The sequence below is a fragment of the Lepidothrix coronata genome, unplaced genomic scaffold (assembly GCF_001604755.1).
Source record: "Lepidothrix coronata isolate B3197 unplaced genomic scaffold, Lepidothrix_coronata-1.0 Scaffold3, whole genome shotgun sequence".
Lineage (NCBI taxonomy): Eukaryota > Metazoa > Chordata > Aves > Passeriformes > Pipridae > Lepidothrix > Lepidothrix coronata.
The window spans coordinates 2,039,419-2,059,997 of NW_016690183.1; the positions used below are offsets into that span (position 1 = coordinate 2,039,419).

Below are 20,579 nucleotides of genomic sequence, written 5' to 3' on the forward strand. Positions count from 1 at the left end.
ACATGGATCATGCATGGTATCAAACAAACGCTATCAGCAAGAAAACAGGTTTTAGAGGGAAAGTGAGAACCTTCTAAAAGGTCTCACGGTGTAATCATTCGGAAAAAAAAAAAGACAAAAAGAAGAGGAGAAGAAGCCAGATAGTGTTTTTAATATAGCACATCTCAACAAGCAGCTCCATGCAGACCTAAGTGGAAAGCCAAACCTTGCCTGCTGGTGTCCTTTCCCGGGCACCGTGGGAAGAGATGCTCTCTGGTGGACAGAAAGAAAAGCTGGTTTGAGAAACCTGCTGCTGTGCCCTCGGTGAGCTAGATGAGGCTCAGGAGAGGACGCAAGGCTGAGAAGCGGCAAAGAGTGCATTTCATCTATGACAACCTGCCGGGAGAGTGGGATTGAGGAAGGGAGTCTGACCCATTGCCCGCTCATCCAAAGCGCCCGAACGGAGATCTGTGGATGTCCTGTGCACCCGGCTGCGGACTAGGCGCGGACCCCGGGCTCCCATAGGACAAGGTGGCTGGAGCGCCTCAGCCTTGGCTCCGAGCGCCAGGCAGGGCAGCTCCTGTCCGCTCCCGCCCTGCCCAGCGCCGCGCTGGGACGGCGGGCACAGCCCCGATCCCGCCGCCACCCTCGCACAGCTCTCCGCCGATCCCGCCGGGTGCTCTGTCAGTCAGGGCATCGCCGTCCCCGCACGGCAGCCTCTGCGGGAGCGGCGGGAGGCTCCGCCTCCGGCCGTCCGGGAACAGCCTGATAAAGGCAGGTGCGGGCAAGCAGCTGGACCCCAGCTCGAAGCATCTGCCTGTGCGCGGAGCCCCTGACCCGCCCTTGGCCACCCCGCGCAAGGCGATACCCGAGCCCGCCGGGGCGGTGTGGGACGGGACGGGACGGGACGGGACTGGAGCCTCCCGACGCCGGCCGCGCGCGCCGCTGTCCCGCCGCCTTGAGCCGTCGGGCGCGTCTCTGCGAAGGGACAAGGACCTCGCCCCCAAGGACCTCCGAAGAGGCGGGATTTCTCCGGGAAGGGGAAGCAGGATTTTGTTGTGTGACTTGGAGATGAGGCAGGTATCTGGAGTGGGGCTCCTCTTGGGGCTGATGGCTCTCCCAGTGGCGCTGGGACAGAGAAGCTCGGAAAGCGCTAAAAATAGCAACCAAAGCTTTGCCATCGTCTCTTTCAAATGGGATCACGTCAAGGAGCCTTATATCATTGCACTCTGGATACTTGTGGCCAGCTTGGCCAAAATCGGTAAGTCCGGAGTTATATATTAATACATGTCCTCTTCCTTTCCCTTCCCCCTTCCCCTTCTTGCACCCAACGTAAATGAGGAAAGCTTGTCATAAGTCCACTGACCCGTTTTCAGGGGGTTTACTGTACTCTGTCCTGATTTCATAATACAGCCTTACACAGTGCTTAGTAGGGTGATTTTCACCTGCCTCAAGGTGTTACCTAGTTCATTTTCACCGCCCAGACTGTGTCTTCTGCATCTGTCTCCTTGTAAAGCCTTGCAATTCCTTGAGACCTTTCATTCCTGTTGCTCCCGGGAAAACTTTTTGCAAAAGTGAAACAGAAATCGAGCCTTTTAGCTTACACAATACCTGTTCCACTTTACGGTGTGCCATTCTCCTGATTATGATTGTTAGCTCTATCAGCCAGTAAAATCAAAAATAAACACTATAAACTACACGTATGAACGTAGCATTCTCAGCTTTGAAGTGCATTGCTGAATTAGTGAAAGAGCATGGTTTATAAAGGTAAAAGAGCATGGTTTATAAAGGTAATATGTATTATCAGACCATTTGATGTAGCTGAAAAAATTCAAGCTTTCGAGCACACAGAATTTTCTTCAAGAAATTAGAATCAATGAAAAACAAGGACTTAACCTAACTTCGGTATAGTTTAAATGAATTTTTATTAATGCTCTAACTCTTGTGTCCTGAACTTCGTGACTCTTCTGAAAGCATTTTTATATCAATAATGCTCTTTGCTGAACTAGAAGAGTCATTGTTCAATTGGAATGTATTTTATTTCATATATGCTATTGTTTTCAGACCTTTTACCTTGAAACTTGAAAAGGTAAAAAGACTTCCAGTTTGGCTAACACTGTAAATGTCATTTCCATTTTCAAGAAATCTTCTCTATAATCAGTTTCAACTCAGAAGGTCAGCTGAAAATCCTATTAATATTTTTCTGAACTTGTACTCTTAGTACTAATTTGATGTACCAGAATCACATTCTACGGATTTTACATGTCACAGAGAATGAAAGATGTAAAAAGGTATACTCAGGTATATTCTGTCTAGCACAAAAGACAAGCACAGTAAGACTTGCGTGGAAAATGCTGTTTCCAAATCCAAATAAAACATTTTAAAAATGAGTATTAAGTTATGTAAAAGTGATACCGTACAGCACTTTTCAGCAATATTTGCATCTTGGGTTTCACTTGATTAACCATAGATATATAACTAAATACCTTTATCTGAACCTTTATCTAAACCATGCAAATAGTTTGTGTTCAGATGGTTGCTGCAGCACCTAGATTACATAAGAACCAGTTTTGTTTTAATTGACTTTTATTGATGGGTTATAGCAATTAGAAAGCTGGGGAAACCACATACAGGAAAAAACTGACAACACTGAGTCGCTATAAAATTGTGCAGACTAAACTAAAACAGGCTACTCATTTGAACCTTCTTTTTGTGATACTTTTCTAAATAAGTATAGTTATTAAGGCGGCTTTGTGTTATTTAGCCTTTGCTGCTCTGTACATGTGCCACAGTTGTACAGAGTAATATTAGTACTGCACAGCTATATCAGTGTGTCTCTGAAACCCAATGAAGCTAACAGAACAGTTAGATTGTACTCTCTTTATATTACAATGGCCTGGATTGAGATTCATTGTGATTAAGATGAACCATTTTACCATGAAGTCCTCAATATAAACTCTTAATAAAGCACTAATTGTCAGGAGCTGAATGGTACTGATTCTGTTTTAAAGTTCTTTGTACTTCTTTCAGAGATGCACAGAGCATGTCACTTACTAGTAGATAGTACCTATCATCAACTCCATCATTTTTCTTCCCCGAAACTCTCAAGCTTCGTTCCTTTCTCTCTTCACATTTGTGTTTGCGATTCTATACTACTCTGGACATTTTCTCTGAAGAAGCAATGGACGACTGCTGTATTCCCCTGAGAGCCTATGAATGCTCCTGCTTTCCCCACCAGTCACAAATAACACATAGACAAGCAGGAATGTACATTCGCTTTCAATAGCTTATTAATGGAGAAAGCCTGAAGGGGTTCATAAAAGTCGATGAGAAAGGGAACAGAAAAAACACAGCTTGTCACCTTTCTATCTACCTTGGTGTGTCAAGGGTTCTGGAAAGTAGGTCAGAAATCTATCAGAAGATTTTGAGTGGCAAGAATCCTCTGCTTGTTCAAAGAAGATTTACATATCCGAAAAGGAGACAGAAAAGAACAGAGAAAGAAAATACAGAACAGCTGTCCTTCAGTCTCTTGCTTTACTACCTGAAGGAGGGCAAAGGTAGCGCTGTCAAAATGCTGGTTTTGCTCTGGGTTTTTCAGCAGGGGAGGAGCTGATCTTATATACTCAAGCTCACTTTTCCACGGCTACAGAGATTGAGAGAGCTGTTTTACTAGTGGATGATAGGCAACTGGGTCAGCAGAGAGTGTTCTGGGAATTGCAGTTGGTAACTGGGGATAAATGTATACAAGAATACTTTGCCTTCTCTTGCATTAGAATAGCCTTAGGCATTCTGTGTTTGTTTTGTTTGTTTGGTTGGTTTTTTTAGTTTCGTTTTTTTCATTTGTGTGGAAGTTTTTTTTAAAAAGTTTCAGTTCATGGTGTCATATGGCTTGGGACTGTATTTATTAGGAGATTCTTACAGATTTTCTGAGGTTTGATGTTTATGTTGTGTACATTCAGAATGCAAATTAGTGCTGACAAGGTATTCTGCAACATAAACTATTGTATGTGAAACCTCATAAGCATCCCAAATACATGAAGAAGTGGCCTAGTGTTTTGGGCTCCGTGGGAAGGAAGCTGCTATTATAGTTTACTTTAGTTTAGTTTTTGTCAAGTCTAAGTATTGCTACAAATGAAACTGTGGAAGAAGAGTCTTCATACACTTGGCTTTCATGCATAATAGGAAATAAATGAATTTGTATCTCGTATGAAACTGCTGATGCATCTTGGTGTACTGTTTTACATATTATAATTGATTTGATTTAACCCTCTTCATTTGAAGTGTTCTAACTCATCATTCTTCCACTTCAAGTGGAACTTTCATAAGGTTCACAATGTTCCATTTTGGCTAATGGTCTTTATTTCCTCTTTTTGATAGGCTTTCTTATCACTATAGATGTGTATCCATATGGGATAGGGCCAATAAACTACTCACAGGTGTAAATCTAAGCCAGAAAAACATCTTATCTATGTGAAGAAGGTACATGAGGTACAACTGAGAACCCTCCTAGTGGACTTTATGTGTCCACTTCCTGATACCTCAGCTTTCCAGATGAAATAAGAAATACCACTGAAAAAAACCCAAACAAACATGCGTTTATCGCTATAGACTAGGGCATTTCCTACCAAAACTATGCAGGTAGAGGGTGTACCATTTTTAACCAACTGCGTACAGAGTACAGTTCTAAGACAAAAGACGTGTACACTGACCAGACTTGCATATGCTTTTTAAATTCACTTTGTCATGTACTCTCCTCTTTCTTTATATGTCTTTCATGGAACATATCTTGAAAATAATCTTTTAATAACAGACCTGTAGAAGATACAAAGAGTGTCTTGGCAGAAAAATCTGCTACAGAAAAAGCCAGAAGTAGGCAGGAAATCAGAAAACAGCTGTGGAAACAAGTGGAAGAAGGAAAGGAATAATGAATCCAGGAGCTAAAATTAGGTAAGAGAAGAAATAGTTTAAACACTAAATATTGTAGACAATTTTTTTTCTTTTCTGAGGATATCTCTCAATTGCAAAAAAAAAAAAAGAAAAACGAGAAAGAAGAATGCTTTCTACTTGGGGGTTATCCAGTGCATGCTTCTCTACTTGTTCAAAATCCTAGGTAACAGAGAAAGATGGTATTTATATTTTCAATGGAGGTTATGTTGGGGAACTTGGAAAATTCCTTAATTCCTTCTTGTAGTTTAAATCCTTTTGTGTACTGTAACATTTTTATGACATTTTTTTCAGAAGGATAAGCAATTAGTCCCCAAATAGTAGTAGTAGTAGTAATAATAATAATAATAATAATAATAATAATAAACAACTTACAAAGCAGTCTATCTGTCTGTCTAGCTGCCTGGATTTGTTCAATATGTGCAGATAAACAACTAGAAGAAATGGTGGGAGAGTGAGTGACTGTGAACAGGAATGAAGAAGGGTACAAAGCCTTTTCACTATTTGAGGCAAATGTCCTGCCAGCTGTTTTTGTTGGTATAGTTTATGCTGCATCTAAGAATGCCACAAAAGCTTGGGGTTTTTATAATTTCTGTGTATTTGTATGTATATTCTAAAGGCTTTTATATTAGAAATTTAAAAGTGGGAGCGAAATATGAATCCAGGACAGTGGGTAAATCCGTCTTCAGGAATGCCACAATGCTTTGGAGGAGGGGGAACAAGTGATTCAATAACAATGAACAAACATTTAGGAGAAGGCTGGTGAAGATACTGTGTCAGATGGACTAGTTGAGTCCATCAGCTCTTGAGACTCCAGGAGGACATGATCTGCAAAACACAATGCATCTCTAAACTTAGAGATATGGATCCCTACAAACACACTAGTTTCTGCATGCCTAGGCTCCTTCACATTGTCTCAAAGTACCCTGAGAAAGGATCTGTTTAGAGTATTTTGTGAACACAAACAATTGCTGTGGAGAATTTTAAGCATGTTAGGGATGGGCTAGGGAAGGAATTGTGAAATGCAGGTCTAACCACCCATCTAATTTCGACTCCTGGGGCAATATTTTCTTTGAAGAAATCAATAACCCTCCCTCCAAAGCAAACTGTCAAAACAAAAGCCCATTTGACTCCAAAGTTTCTCCTCCTGGCATTCTAGGCTACTGATAAGTGTCAGTTACAAAGCGAAAATGATTTAGGGTATTGTTTTAATGAAACAAAATGTGAGAATTGCTCTTCTGTTGCCAATTCTTCAGTAAATAACATCTTTAGGAAGAAATGTTAAAGGATGCTTAGCAGAACTTTATTGGTTGTATTTAACTGAAAATGGAGTTAGAAATTAAAACGTAAAACGGTGTGGATACTATCAGACCCTATAAAGTTTAAACTACCAGCCTTTCCCTGATTGTAGTGCTTGTTAAAAGCTGCTTTCATTAGCAAGTGATAATATGAAAAAAGGCTTTGCACTGTGATTTAGGAAGTCTGAATTGGCTACCTTTCCCTGTTCTGAACAAGATAAGGGAACATCTTTTACCTTTATTGTGAAGTCAGTAGAAGCTGGAACAGGTTAACACACTTCTGGTGGAGGCATATGCATTTCCTTCCCGGATATACATAGAAACGCTATAAATTTGTGCTGGCAACTGTGTTATATATCTGTGATATATATATCTGTGATATATTGGAAAATGCTGTATGTCCTTTTGCAAAGTGCTATTTAGAATACCTGTGATCTAGGAATGTTAAGTACTGTAAAACCTCTGCCTTCTAAGGAATTATCTTTTGTATCCAACATTTTATATATCTTAGGCAGCTGAAAAGAACATTTCCAACATAGAACAATAGCTTTGCATTTCCAAGGCTAGGAACAACTGTGTAAGCCATATTTTTATTGAGTTTAAGAACTGTAAGTGCATGCCCATTCCCACGCTTTATTTCCATTTTACTCTTGTACCTTACTCATCCTTTTCCTCTACTTCCTATCTCTCTGAAACACACATCTCTCTTCTTCCCCCTCCCCCTCCAAGTCTTGCAAGTCTCAAGTCTTAATTATTTAGAGCAGGGAAGAAGATATCAGGATAGTATAATTTGACAAGATTCAGATTACATCCCCTGACTAATAGCAAATGTACAATGGCAACTTGTGTGAATTACATAAGAAAACAATGGCATTTTGAGAATGGCCCTGAATTGAATACAGTTCAGGCATGCATACCTAAGAAAGGATCTCTGCCATCAATTACTTTCAGGCACCTGTGTGCAAAGTGCTCGGCGTTCTCTGCAGAACAATGGAATCCTTTTAATACTGTAATCTTGGGATTTTTGAAACCATTGATTTACTGTCTTCAGAGCTAAAGCCACTTATTACTAAAAGTGATCTACAGACCCCCGAAGTGACTGTAAATCTCCCATGTAGTAACGCAGCAGACCACAGTCCTGCAAGAAATAAGGGCAAGCAGTATATCCTTTCAGGTGTACACAGGTTCTTCAAGCAAAAGGGTCTCTCTTTGTTTTTGTGGGCCTTTTTGAGTCAGAGATGCTTAGCAGGGAAGCTGCAATGTAAATCCTGAATTATTACTTTGTTTAACTCATACAACCAGAAGCCAATAAAAAAATCAGTGAGTTTCACCACCAGTTTGCTTTAAGAAGTGTTTTGAATTCAAATACAAGACTTCTTTTCCCCTGTTTACCAGAGTTTTAATTGCTCTGAAGTAAAGGGGTAATGGATTGCTGAATTCTTCTGTATCTTTCTTATGTCTTGCTCTATTCCAAGAGGAAGTATTGAGTCCAAAGTCATAGAAGAATATTTCTTATCCGAATATTCCATTTCCTTTCAGGAAAATGTCTCTGTGTTTTGTCATCTCTCTGTAGCAGTGCAGTTAAACTAATGTCCCAAAGAACTAGAGGCTCTAATTGTTCTTCAATTTGCTAACAAGTGGCAGCCATTTAAAACTAGAGACCATGAAAAGAGTCCTGGAAAACCACGGAGCATGGCAGATTGGCTGTGGTTAATATTTTGATTGCTTTTTGTAAAACAGTTTGCAGAGTATTCACCCCTATGAAAGGAGTGACTTGATACCCCATTGGATGCTATGTAAAGCACTGTAAAGTCATAAATACTGAAAGTACAGGCTGACAAGGAAGAGCTGACTGAGTTGGAATGCAAGACATCAAGTGGAAACACTTTTAATTAAGGCACGAATATTTAATGTTCATTCATGGAACAAGAAAACTGGAAGGTATTCTGAAAGGCCTGCACAAAACCAGAGTTTTTATGTAGATGGATCTGGAGAGTTTTTTCCTTCCAATAACTGAAAATAGAAGCACTAGTTCTGGATTCACTGATATGCGCCTAGGAGAGAAGTTCTGCATTTGTCTATTGAAAGAAAAAAAATGCCTTGGTGTTTTGTCAAAGCTGAATGTTAAAATAGCAGTAATCACACACCAGGAAAGAAAATCTCAGTGTAGATTGTATACTAATTTTCAAAAGCATGTGGTTATGATTTTTATTTTCTTCAATTACAGATTTTTACAGATGGAAAAAAAAGTAGAAAGGGAAAACTTTATGGATTCATTCACTTCCATAAGCTGGGCTTTGAGGAAATATTAAATATTCAGAAGCCTGCAAAGGTCTTGAACAAGTAAGATTTCATAATGAAAATCTCCCAGGTGCCAACAGATTGTAAACTGATGGAGAAACTTGTTAAACACAAAACTCATAGTTAAAATATTCTAACTCCTTTATTAAAATAAATATTGTTACATTGTTTTGATGGTACAGTAGCATTCCAGGGACTAGGTGACACAGATTGGTATAATATGGCTTTTTGTTAATATTATGTTATGCTAATGTTAATACTGATATACTAGCAATTGTACTGGAGGTATAGTTGTTATGTGACCACATATAAAACTAAATATAGTTGTAGTATGGAGGAGTTACAATCTTCCTACTCCAGTGGAATATCAGAACTGCTGAATATTTGGAGGAAGATTTTCAGGCCTTGGCAGCATAGACATTCTGGGGATGACTTTGGGACAGTAGTGAACTGGGGAAAAGCGACCTTTTAAATTGGGTTAGTCTGTGTTTAAAGCTGAAGTCAGTGATGCACTGCTCATGTGATGTAACTTGTCTCTGAAGCTGATGGATAGGGAAAAAGAACACAGGACTACATGCATTGTGTCCTTTAACACAGACATCAGCTTGATATTTTATTGGATACTGGAACTCCTATAGATTTCACAGAAATCATGGAATAACAGACTCACAGACTGGTTGAGGTTGGAAGGCACAACATCTGGTTCAATGCCCCAGGTCATCTAGGGTGACTTACAGCTGGTTGCCCAGGATCATGTCCAGACAGCATTTGATTATCTCCAAGGAAGGAAACTCCACAATGCTTCTGGGCAACCTGTCCAGTGTTTGGTCACGCTCATACCCTCTGCCAAGCTGGTGTCCAGCTGGATGGCCCTCTGCATATACTGGTGTATGGAGTTGTTGCTCATCAGGTGCAGGACTTTGCATTTCTCCTTGCCAAACTTTACAAGGTTCCTGTCAGCACATTTCCCCAGCCTGTTGAGTCCCTCTGGATGGCGGCCTGACCCTCTGGCCTATCAGCCACTCCTCCGAAATCTGTGTCATCAGAAAACTTGCTGGAGGTACGCTCTTCCCCATCATTCAGATAATTAATGAAGATGTTAAAGAGGACTGGACCCAGTACAGACCCCTTGGGTACACCACTATTTAACAGCCTCCAACTATACTTTGCACCACTGATCACCACCCTCAAGGCCCAGACATTCAGACAGTTTTCAATCCACCTCACTGTCTGCCCATCCAGCCCCTACAACACCACCTCGAGGGGCTGCGAGGCTTTTGCGGAAGACTGTGTCGAAGGCTTTACCTTATTGATGACTCAGTAGACACTAGTCGATTCTCTCCTCTCATCTTCCAGGTGCATCAGTTCATTGTAGAGTTTTATCAGATGGCTTCATGAAGCCATGCTGACTACTCCTGAGGAATTTCTTGTCCTTCATGTGCCTGGTAATGGTTTCCAGATTTAGTTGCTCTATCAATTAGTTCTGTAGATCCTAGTCTTTAAATTAGCAGTGTTCACACGTGGATGGACCTTTATCCACATCCTACGTGGTTGAAGTAAGCAACACATCTGCATGCCGTAGGTATACTTTGATTAACTGGTGCAAAATTGCACGCTACCAGAAGAGAGAAGAATACATGGTGGCCATATAGTGGCCACAATGGTCATGCCATCATGAATTAAAGAAAGGAATGACAGGGTACCAGTATAAGGTTTATCTATCCTGTAACCTGGGTGCTTTCTGGTGAGAATGGCTTCAATTTCCTGTTCCAAATGGCTTCCACTCATATGTCATCCACTCTTCTCTCTTTCCTTATCTGATACAGTATAAGTTTCATCTCTTATTTTAGCCAAAGCTTTTTCCAGGATGAACTGATATTCTAGTGAATAGTACTAGTTGATGGAAACGTGCAGTGAGATCTATTAACTGGTAGTACCAAGCTCAAACAGAAGCTAAATGAGTCAGCAGGAAGATGTGTAAACCTGGAGTTGGTGGTTGGAGTGTACAGTGTTTCCTACAAATCTCTCATCTGCACACAACTGTATGCCAGAAAACACAGCTCTGTAGTTCTCCTCTGTACTGTGCAGGTATTACTTCTGTGTCTTCCACTTGCAGCACTGGCACTTTGAAATCCTATTTCAGTTTCTCTATTTCTAATGGGATTTTTCTCAGGAAGACTGCCCTTGTTCTTCTAAGAAAAGAACCCTAAAGCAAAAAAAAAAAAAACCCACACCAAACCAACCAACTGAAAAAAAAAATTTGTTAGAAATAAAGAACATAGCAGATTCAGAAACTACACTATTTTATTATTTCACAGTGAGATAGATACGGCATTGAAGTCAGTGAAAAATAAACATTTTGTAATCCACCTTCACTCCTTCCTTGCTTGAGTTAATTTGATCTTCTGCTCTGAGGATGAGGTTATTACACTTCACACGAGTCTGAAAAAAACGGACTGTCACATTTTTCATGGAGTTAAGGGGAGCAGCAATTCATTGATATATAATATACTAATCTTATTTGAAACCTTATGTTCTCTAGCTTTTCACTAAACAGAAGTACATCTTGTTTTCATGTCTTGAATACTTGTACTGAAGAAAATGGTAATTAAGTGAAAAACCATAGCTTTTTTTTTTAGGAAAATCTATTACTTTTGAGCACTTAATAAAGCATCTTAATTTTTCAGCCTTTCTTAAGGAATAAAACATGTTTGACCTTACTAAAACCCATAATTTTTAAGGCATGTTCACTTGAATCATGCTGTTTGGTGTTTGAAAGTATGAGGATGTAAAAACACCAGGAGGAAGTATGAAGTTTCCTTCTGTTTATTGTGATTTATAAGTAAAGATTAAAAGTAGTCCAAGATAAACCTGCCACTGTAAGTGGAAATTCAGCTCCTATGTGGGTACGGAAGTACTTATGTCAGGAAAGACCTACGCAAATGTAAGGATGAAGGGTCTTATAGCTGTATTTTCCTCTTGGTGCCTGGTGTAACACATGTTGTTTATCACATAATGGAGGATCCTAATGTGTTGAAAGTCAGTATATCTTGTCTATATGCCCTCATCTGATAAATTTTTTCTGATTGTAGGCAAGTGAAGAAGTACTGAAGCCAAGAGTCGGGTTTGTTCTGTAGTACCTAAAACACAGTGTCCTGGTTCTGGCCAGGACAGGGTTAATTTTTGCGGTAGCCAGGAGGGGGCATAGCTAGAACCCTGAGGTTATCCTATACCACCTCACATCATTTTCCAGGATGGTGGAAGGGCTCCCATTCTGGGTTGTAGGGTTGCAGAGGGAGCAGTTGGGTGTTGTCAAGGGTTTTCTGTGGGGAGTGAGCAATAACATTTGAATCATTCACCTTTTTTCTTGTATCCTCTTTCATTAGTATTGTTGCTGTTCATTGTCTCATTTTATTGCTGCTTTCAGTAAATTGCTCTTATCTCAACCTATAATCTTTACCTTTTGTGCCTCCAATTTTCCTCTCCAACCCACAAGGGGAATGAAGGGGGAGTGATGGAGTGGTGTGTGCTTTGGAGTGTTTCAGTGGGAACACTAAATTGGGGAATACCATTCCAAAAACACAACACACAGTATCTGTACCTGGCTTGGTAAAGAACCCCATACTTTGGGAACTGCTTATCAGTTAAGGATATGATAGAAATGTAGATAAATCATCAAGCAGGTTCAGCTGCTGAAAAACTAAACACTCATAACAGAAATGAAAATTCTAAAAAATATCCTGTATATCACATGCTTACTTAAACGCTAGTGAACGTGGCAGAAAATGGAAAATCCATAAATTTAAGGAAAATTCAGCTGAAAATTGCCTTCTGTCTTGACATTTGTTCACCTTTTTTGCCTTCCTGTCAGATCTAACAGCATATTCAGGTGCACAATTTCAAGAGATTATTGGAAAAACCAATATTAGTAGAAAATTGTGAAGTTTGGCTTTTCATAACACTTTATAGTTCAGAACAAAAGAAGGACTTAATCCACTAACATTTTTTATTTTACAGTTGGTATGAAGCAGTATCACTTCATCTGGGTCTTTCTCTCAGATTGACGCTTTTCCATTCCAGCACTCTTTTTCCAGAACTTACCCTGGCATTTACATGTACATGAAGATGCTACACTAATCCTTTCAGAATTAAATCCACATATATAATTTTTATTCAGCTATAGGCTTTCTCTCATTTATGATTTATATATGTGTAAATAATTGAACTCCTTTTATTGGACATGACTCATCAATGTGCATTCATGGCCCAGAAAGCCAATCATGTCCTGGGGTGCATCAAAAGAAGTGTGGCCAGTAGGCTGAAGGTGGGTGATCCTCTCCCTCTGCTCTGGTGAGACCCTGCCTGGAGTACTGCATCAAGGTCTGGGATCCCCAGCACAGAAAAGACACCAGTCTGTTGGGTTGGGTCCAGAGGAGGGCCATGAAGATGATCAGAGGGCTGGAGCACCCCCCCTATGCAGACAGGCTGAGAGCCTTGGGGTTGTTCAGCTGGAGAAGAGAAGGCTCTGGGGAGATCTCATTGCAGCCTTTCACTACTTAAAGGGTACCTTTAAGAAAGATGGGGACAGACTTTTTAGCAGGGCTTGCTGTGATAGGACAAGGCATAACGGTTCTAAGCTAAAAGATTCAGACTACATATAAGGAAGAATTTTTTTTATGGTGAGGATGGTGAAACACTGGAACAGGTTGCCCAGGGAGGTGGTTAGATGCCCAGTCCCTGGAAACATTCAAGGTCTGGTAGGATGGGGCTCTGAGCAATCGGGTCTAGTTGAATGTCCCTGCTAATTGCAGGAGGATTGGATTAGATGACCTTTAAAGGTCTCTTCCAAGCCAAATCACTTTATGATTCTACTGAGGTCTAACTCCTATATATGTGGTAATAGTAGTGTGGATAGTTTAGTTACATTTGATTCATACTGAATTCTTACTGCTCCCAACATTTAATTTTTTGCATAGATATTTTTAGGAACCTATGCAAAATCTTTTTACTATGTTGGAAGGGATCTGACTATATAAAGGACACTTACTTGTACAAAGCAAAGAATCCTATGTATCATAGAACAGAATCATGTTTTGTTTATGCATGTGACACTCTGGGATGTTTTTTACTTAGGAAGGGATTTGTATCTGGTTTCTACCCTCCCTTTTTTCTTGAAATAAGCAGTCAAGTAAGCAAAAGGTTTGAGTTGTGAGCTGCTTCAAATACAGCTTTAGCCTGTTTTGTTCCCCTCCTTTTTCTTTCTTCACTATGGAAAATCTAATCTTCTCATGAACTTCCTTTTGCATGCTAACCTTTCTCATTTTGCCTGAGTATGCACTACAATACACAAATGCATAACTGAAAAAAGAGCTGTCTTACCACCTTCCTTCTCCATTTCAAAACATAGAAGCTATTTTTGATGTACTACCTTTTGCAGTATAAGGACACTAATTAAACTACGGTTCTTCCTGCTGTTACCATCATGTACTTCACCTCTCAAATGAGATAATGAAGGTATGAGAGTTAATGTATTACTTAATCAGAGAAGCCGTAAGGACAAAAATCAAAAGCCATGTTAAAGCACATTGAATGATAGCAGTATTTCAGAGTCTTTTTCAGGAAAAAGTTAGATGATATAAACTAAGTCCACCTTGCTCTTCTTAAATCTGAGGGAAAATAAATCACGTACCTGGATTTCTGAGCAAATTTACTTTCTTATGGGCAGGAATGAGTGCCTTCAGTAACAAAGCATGTGATGTCTTCTGTTCTCTACTTCCAACACCCCTGCCATGGGCAGGCACATCTTCCACTAAACCAAGTTACCCATGGCCCCATCCAGCCTGGTCCTGAACACCTCCAGAAATGGGAGTCCACAAACTCTCTGGGCAACCTGTTTCAGTACCTCACCACCCTTATAGCAAAGAATTTCTTCCTAATATCAGTTTAAGGCCATCCTCCCCCTCGTCCTATCAACATACTTGAGTTTTTGAAATTACAGACAAGAGTTGTAATCCATCATGAAACTCTTCTCTTAGTTGATGGAGACTCCTCCAACATGAACTGTCCCCCCACATAAGACTCTGGAAAAACTTTGAAGCTTTTCAAGGTGCATGGTAGTATTTACTTTCAATGAAAACTAGCCGGGCATATTTTGTTAGTTCTCTGAAATTAAGGTTTTTTTCAGTTTTAAACAAGAGCTGCTTGACATGCTTACTTATTTTACTACTATAATCAGGAATACTTCCACTGTAATTCCATGCTATTGCAGCTGTACCAAGTAAAATCTTGCCAGGGTGGAATGAAGGGGACAGGAATGTTGCCAGTGCTTGAAAAGAAAGTACTGTCCTATGCCATGACTTGGAGCAGCCCTCATAGCTATTCCCTCTAGACCCTAGGCTTTAATTATGTCCCTCTTGCCCTTCTTAACAGGAACAATCCAATGCCTTGCTAGAAGCAGTACAGGGGAAGAAGAGGAAGTCCCTGTAGTATAGGGACATATTCAGAATACCATATTGGTATTCGCTAAATTATTTCTTCTTCATCTTCTTTTTCTTCTTTGTACAGTAGACATGAATCAGGGAGAAGAACTGGTTCTGTTTTCTGTTCAGACTTTGGTAATTCCTTACACAATTTATCATGACACCAGAACAACTGTTTCCATATATTACTAGTACCGCATTTCATTGCAGTTTTTAATCTGTATGAGCAAATGCCAAAATATTCCTATAGGGAGACCTATATTTCAATTGATTTATCATATTAAAATGAAGGTTAAAAGGAAAAAAATCTAAAATTCATAGTGAGAAATGAGTTAACTCATTTCTTTATTTAACTCATGTTAGTGGAAAAAGGTTTGGCATTTTAAAATAAAAAGATTGCTTTCACTATATGTCAATAAATTTCAGTGAATTTTGAAGACAGTTTTAAAACTGGAGCAGTTGCAATATACACCATTAATAGAAAGTAAATTCTACCTTGTTTTCATGCCCCTAAATGCTTTTTCAATTTATACTGTAATATCAGCTGGATTTTTAGACCTCAGACAATACTTTTTGTCATAACTACCTTAGTGATCAGAAAATAAGCACTAAGTGCACTTACAGTTATTGCTGACTCTTTAACATGCAGTTGGAAGAAGTAATGACAGAAATATGCTGGTTTTATTCTTTTATATATAGAATAGTTCTAGTATGTAACATCTTGAACTGTACTTCTTTATATTTGTGTTCAGTATGGAATATCATGCACTGACAGCAGCCTAAACACAGAAAATTCATAGTAACCCTTAACTGAGTTCAGTCTGTGAGGAATATTAACTTGAGCAAGAAGATTGTCTTTCAGACTTAATTTTAATACCTTTGGATAGAGAGTGAAGCAGTTTTATGAATCTTTTGCTGTCCTGTTTTATATCCTCTACTATACTTCAAGGTGTTTCTAATGTGTACTTTGCTCTCATTTTGAAATATTATTTTTGACTGTTCCCATTTTTCTTTCAGTGCCATTCAGTTCCATAAGGGCCAAATGCTACCACACTTGCACTGCAGTGGGACTGCTCCTTCGAAAAAGAACTATTTGGCATAATTATGATAAACTGTACCTGACTCTTTTAACTTCATTATGTTCTAAGTGCTTATATAGGTAATAGTTGCTTACTCACACACTCCTTTGAATTTGACTTGAGGCTATCTTATTATGTTATGACCTATCAGCTGAGAACATTGACCTGTATGTTGGTTGCATTTTTAATTGCTAACATATTTTGTTAATCGTTGGCCTCCAAAGAACAGCGACCTAAAATCTCCTGCTTAATGAGCTCATTACAATGCTGTATGCTTTGTAAATGGTGGTCATTACATATGTGACAAATAAAGCAAGCTTTCTTGAGCTGGATTGAACCAAACTCAAACCAGTTCATCTAAACAAGTTAAACATGAAGGACTTTTGAACCTTGCTTAGGAGAAATATATCCAAGACTAAATATAAATAGTATTAATAGTCATGTTCATGTAGTATATTTTAAGACAGTACCCAAGATCCAATACCAAAAATGGTTTTTATAGCTTGTTACATAATACATGTATATTATAACTCTGAATTTCTTCAGATATAAAATAACTCCAAGATTTTTCAGTAAATCTTTAAATTTTTGCTAGATTTGGTAAAAGTCTGATTTATAAAATAATTTTGAATTTGCCTAAGTAATATTAATTAGAAGAAATTCATAAAAACTCTTAAGGGTTTTTTACCACTTGTATATAAACAATTCAAAATGGTAACATCAATTCACAGTTCTTGCAGAATACTGTTGTTGCAAGGTCCACAGAACAGAAACTAAAGGACTATAAAATATGCTAGCAGACTCCTGACCAGGAAAAAATACCCCAAGCACACTTTGTTGATAAAGATTAGAAAGGCAAATATAGGCAATAATGATCAGCTTCAGTAATGACGAGTCTGCTCAAACACTTCCTGGACAGACTAGAAATGCAGTTTCCCTAATGCTTTGAATCCTTACTTCAACTGAATTCCTCTTAGGAAACAATAGAAGATTTTTTTCCTTGATTTAGACCTAAATTCATCCACTAATAAGATAGAGGGCATAACAGTTTCCAGATGGGTAAGGTAAGGATGAGATAAAAGTATGAAACCATAAGAAGATTATTTATCAGTCATAGGAAGTCACTAGAATTTAGCTTTTGGACTGATCTTATGCAGGGTTTGGGTTTTGCTTTTTTTTTAATTTACCACTGCATAAAGAGGTGGGGCATCTTACTGAAGGTTTCTGATGACACATTTTTGTAGGCATTACCAGTATTCATGTAGATCTGGCTATTGTACAAGAAAAAACATATAAACTTGAGGAGTAGGGAAGGGATGAAATTCAGTAATACCATGGGCAGTTTCACTCAGGGGCCAATGACAGGAACTGGCATGAGGTTGTGAATGAGAAGAGAGGTGCACATCTGTACAAAGTGAATACACGGTGACTATGAGTCACCCACGTGATAATGAATCCAGGATGTAGCTGAACTATAGATTATGATAGGAAATTATTAATGCTGTTGGACCTGCTTCTATGACTCATGCAGAATGCAGTCTATGTTTCTGATGACTCTGAGTCCACAAAAGTGAACTCAGATTGAAATAGAGAGCTGAAGACTGAAAATAAGTGGTTTGGTTTAAAACAAGCAAATAAAGACAGCGTGTTTTTCTCTGTGCTTATATAATAGGAAATGAAGGAATTAATAGTAGGAGAAAATAGCTATTTAAGAAAATTGATATCACTCTCACAAAAGGAAAATGGATATAAAATAGCTGTGAACAAGCTCAGGCTAGAAATCAGAATGAAGTCTCTAACTCTGCGATGAGAGCTGGTGGTGTGCCTTCACATAGACTTAGCTGGAGCAAAAATCCTCTGAAATGAGGATCATTAAATAATGGTGGTGGGATAATGAAGGCCTGGCCATGCAACCAAATACCTCTTCTAGTACTTATGGTCCTAATTAAAATTCCTAGATACTCTGTGCAGGCTACATAAGCAACTGTTATTAGTTGAAAGGTATGCCTACGGCTATGCAGGCAAGAAATGTGGTGTTTGGTAATGTACAAAACTTAGGAAGTCAAATAACGAAAGAGATCTTTAAAAAGAGATCTAGTACAACTGAGGTCAATGCACAAAGATGAAAAACTGGTGCGTCACGTGAAAATAATAAAAGTTACGAGGATAAAGCAGAAAATGAAAGATCTAAGAGTATAAATAAATCAAGGATAGCAAGTCCAGGAAGTTTATCAGAGGACTAGTAGTTGTAGGTGGGCATGACTGTTGAGAAGGGAACCATAACAAAAGATAAGAGAAATAAAAATACATCAAACTTCATTAAACAGGAAATTGTATCAAAAACTTTCCCTTAGTGAAAATTGGAGTAAGTAGAGATTACACTTATTAGCAAAACTTCTGGAGAAATTTGATCTTAAAGTGGTATCATGGAGCTATGGAGCAAGAGAGTGGCCAGGCATGCATGCCTTCTAGGGATGGTGGAAGCAAAATGATCCCTTCTTGAAAATGCGTGCTCGGTGTTATATTTTAGAGGATGTGCCCATTCTTTAATCAGGTAAACCAATACAATAGGAATGGATTGGGACTTTCCAGAGTCTTTTGAACTTCTCTAATGTCCAGCTACAGCTGATTACAGATGATACAATTTAGGTTACAAACTGACCTATACGTACACTTTGAGCTATTATACAAGCAAGATGAAGCAGATTTTTTGCCATGTCTGCTCTTGGATTTTTTTTTTTTTTTAATAATAACATATATCTGCAGAAGACACCACTGAAAAAGCTGCAGAAAGGGTAGAGCTAAACGGTTTTTGAATGGAATTCCCTTGTTATAATGCTGATAAGATAAGAAAAATTTCATGCTTGCCAGTCAGAGTCCAACTGCCGGAAGATGTTCCTTTGGGCAGAATATTCTTCTGTGAAACTTATCGTGTCTTCTATAAGGAGGTTTCTATGTTGTGCCGTTACAAAAATCTGATTCTATAGTGCCTTGGAGATAGTGTTAATTGTATATCTGAAAAATGAAGAATCACAAAGGAATTTGCAGCATTTTGTTCTCACTTTGGTCAATGGAAGGGTTTTCAGCGGTTACAGAGAATCCAGTCTTGGATCTCAAATTTAAAGCACTCATGACTTAGTTTAGTACAATAACTTCAGTTGCATAAAATAGACTAATAGTATACTGTCAGTGGATATTTGACCCACTAACAAAAATACAAAGACCACACACAGAAAATAACAAAAGACCACATACCTCCCTCTAGCAGTGATAGGAGGAGCTTAGAAATGTTTGCAAATTCATATCTATGCTTTCATGGAAACTATGGAAATTATAAAGCTGAGAATCTTTTAATTTTCTGAATTATTTTGTGACTCCTTGGATTTTATCCAAAGATACATGGAAAAGAAACCTCAGCAGAGAATTACTATCATAATTTCTGATTTTTCTGAATGACATGTTGTGTACTGTGCATGTGCAGTAGGTTTTGTGATGGATTGGAACAATGATATTAGCTGAAAAAATATTTTGTGTTTTCAGGGCCTTGGTTTTACACTGTCAAAGTTAATGGAAATGTAATTATTCGCTTGAAATAGTGCTGAAATGACTGCATAAATCTTGAAATTTAGCAGCATTTTTAACAGGTAGTTTCAGATTTTCATTTTTGTAGTTCTGTATTTTCTAAAGGCGGTAAATATACCTTGAATTGTTCATTTCAGCTGGAAACAAAGCAAAAAAAATCTAGAACTAAGGCATTAAAATGTTTCATTTGATAAGTAAAAATCAGTATTATCTAAAAATAGGTTTCATTAGAGACAATTTGGAAATAAATACGTGAAAACTCTACTTCAGAAAATTTTCTTTGTCTACAAATATTACATTACTTGGGAATGAATTGCACAATATCTTTTCTTTAGTATTTTTAAATTTATTTCCCTTGCTATTTAACCAGTCTTTCTGTCTTCATTTCATTGAGTAACTGAGAAAAATCTTATTTTGTTGAATCAGATCTTGCAAAGCAGTCTCAGACAGCCTTAGAAAGGAAGAGAATTCACCGAATGCTGTAAATTCCAGTGAAGAATTTCATCTAAGTTACTGTATTTTTAAAAGGCCATAAAACCCAGCTTACTTCTTAAAGTATGTTTCATTCTTTGGCTCAAAAGAAACTGGTTCCAGCCAACAAATCATAGATTGCTGATTTGTTTGGTATTTCTCATCAGATAGGTTAAATGCCATAGTACCTTTTTGTGGATCTCAAAGCAAACATATGAAAAGAAATCACAGGATGTTTATACCATGCAATTGTTTCTTAATTTTGTAGAAAGCTTCTAATTAAGCAATGCTCAGCCTGAATTTAAACAGTTTACCCACTAGCCAGTCCAATCCACTTTCAAACCAGGTTTAGCATGTACTGGATGGAAGGCATATGTTTAACTTTTTCATTAATACTGTGTCTAGACTTATGTAGATGAATTCTAAATGCTAAATGTTAAAATGGT

General features: G+C 38.4%; 1 protein-coding gene across 5 annotated transcripts in view; it reads left to right on the forward strand.

Moving 5' to 3' along the window:
- The first annotated feature begins 968 nt into the window (after positions 1-968).
- The window catches only part of SLC9A3 (solute carrier family 9 member A3), a 54,599-nt gene continuing 34,988 nt past the window's right edge, over positions 969-20,579 (forward strand). For all 5 annotated transcript variants that reach the window (XR_001875979.1, XM_017821902.1, XM_017821915.1 and 2 more), the window contains exon 1: positions 969-1,240. Coding sequence is in view for 4 of the 5 variants with exons in the window: in XM_017821902.1 (XP_017677391.1) it covers positions 1,051-1,240 (190 nt within the window). In the remaining variant the exon portion in view is untranslated. The remainder of the gene's footprint in view (positions 1,241-20,579) is intronic.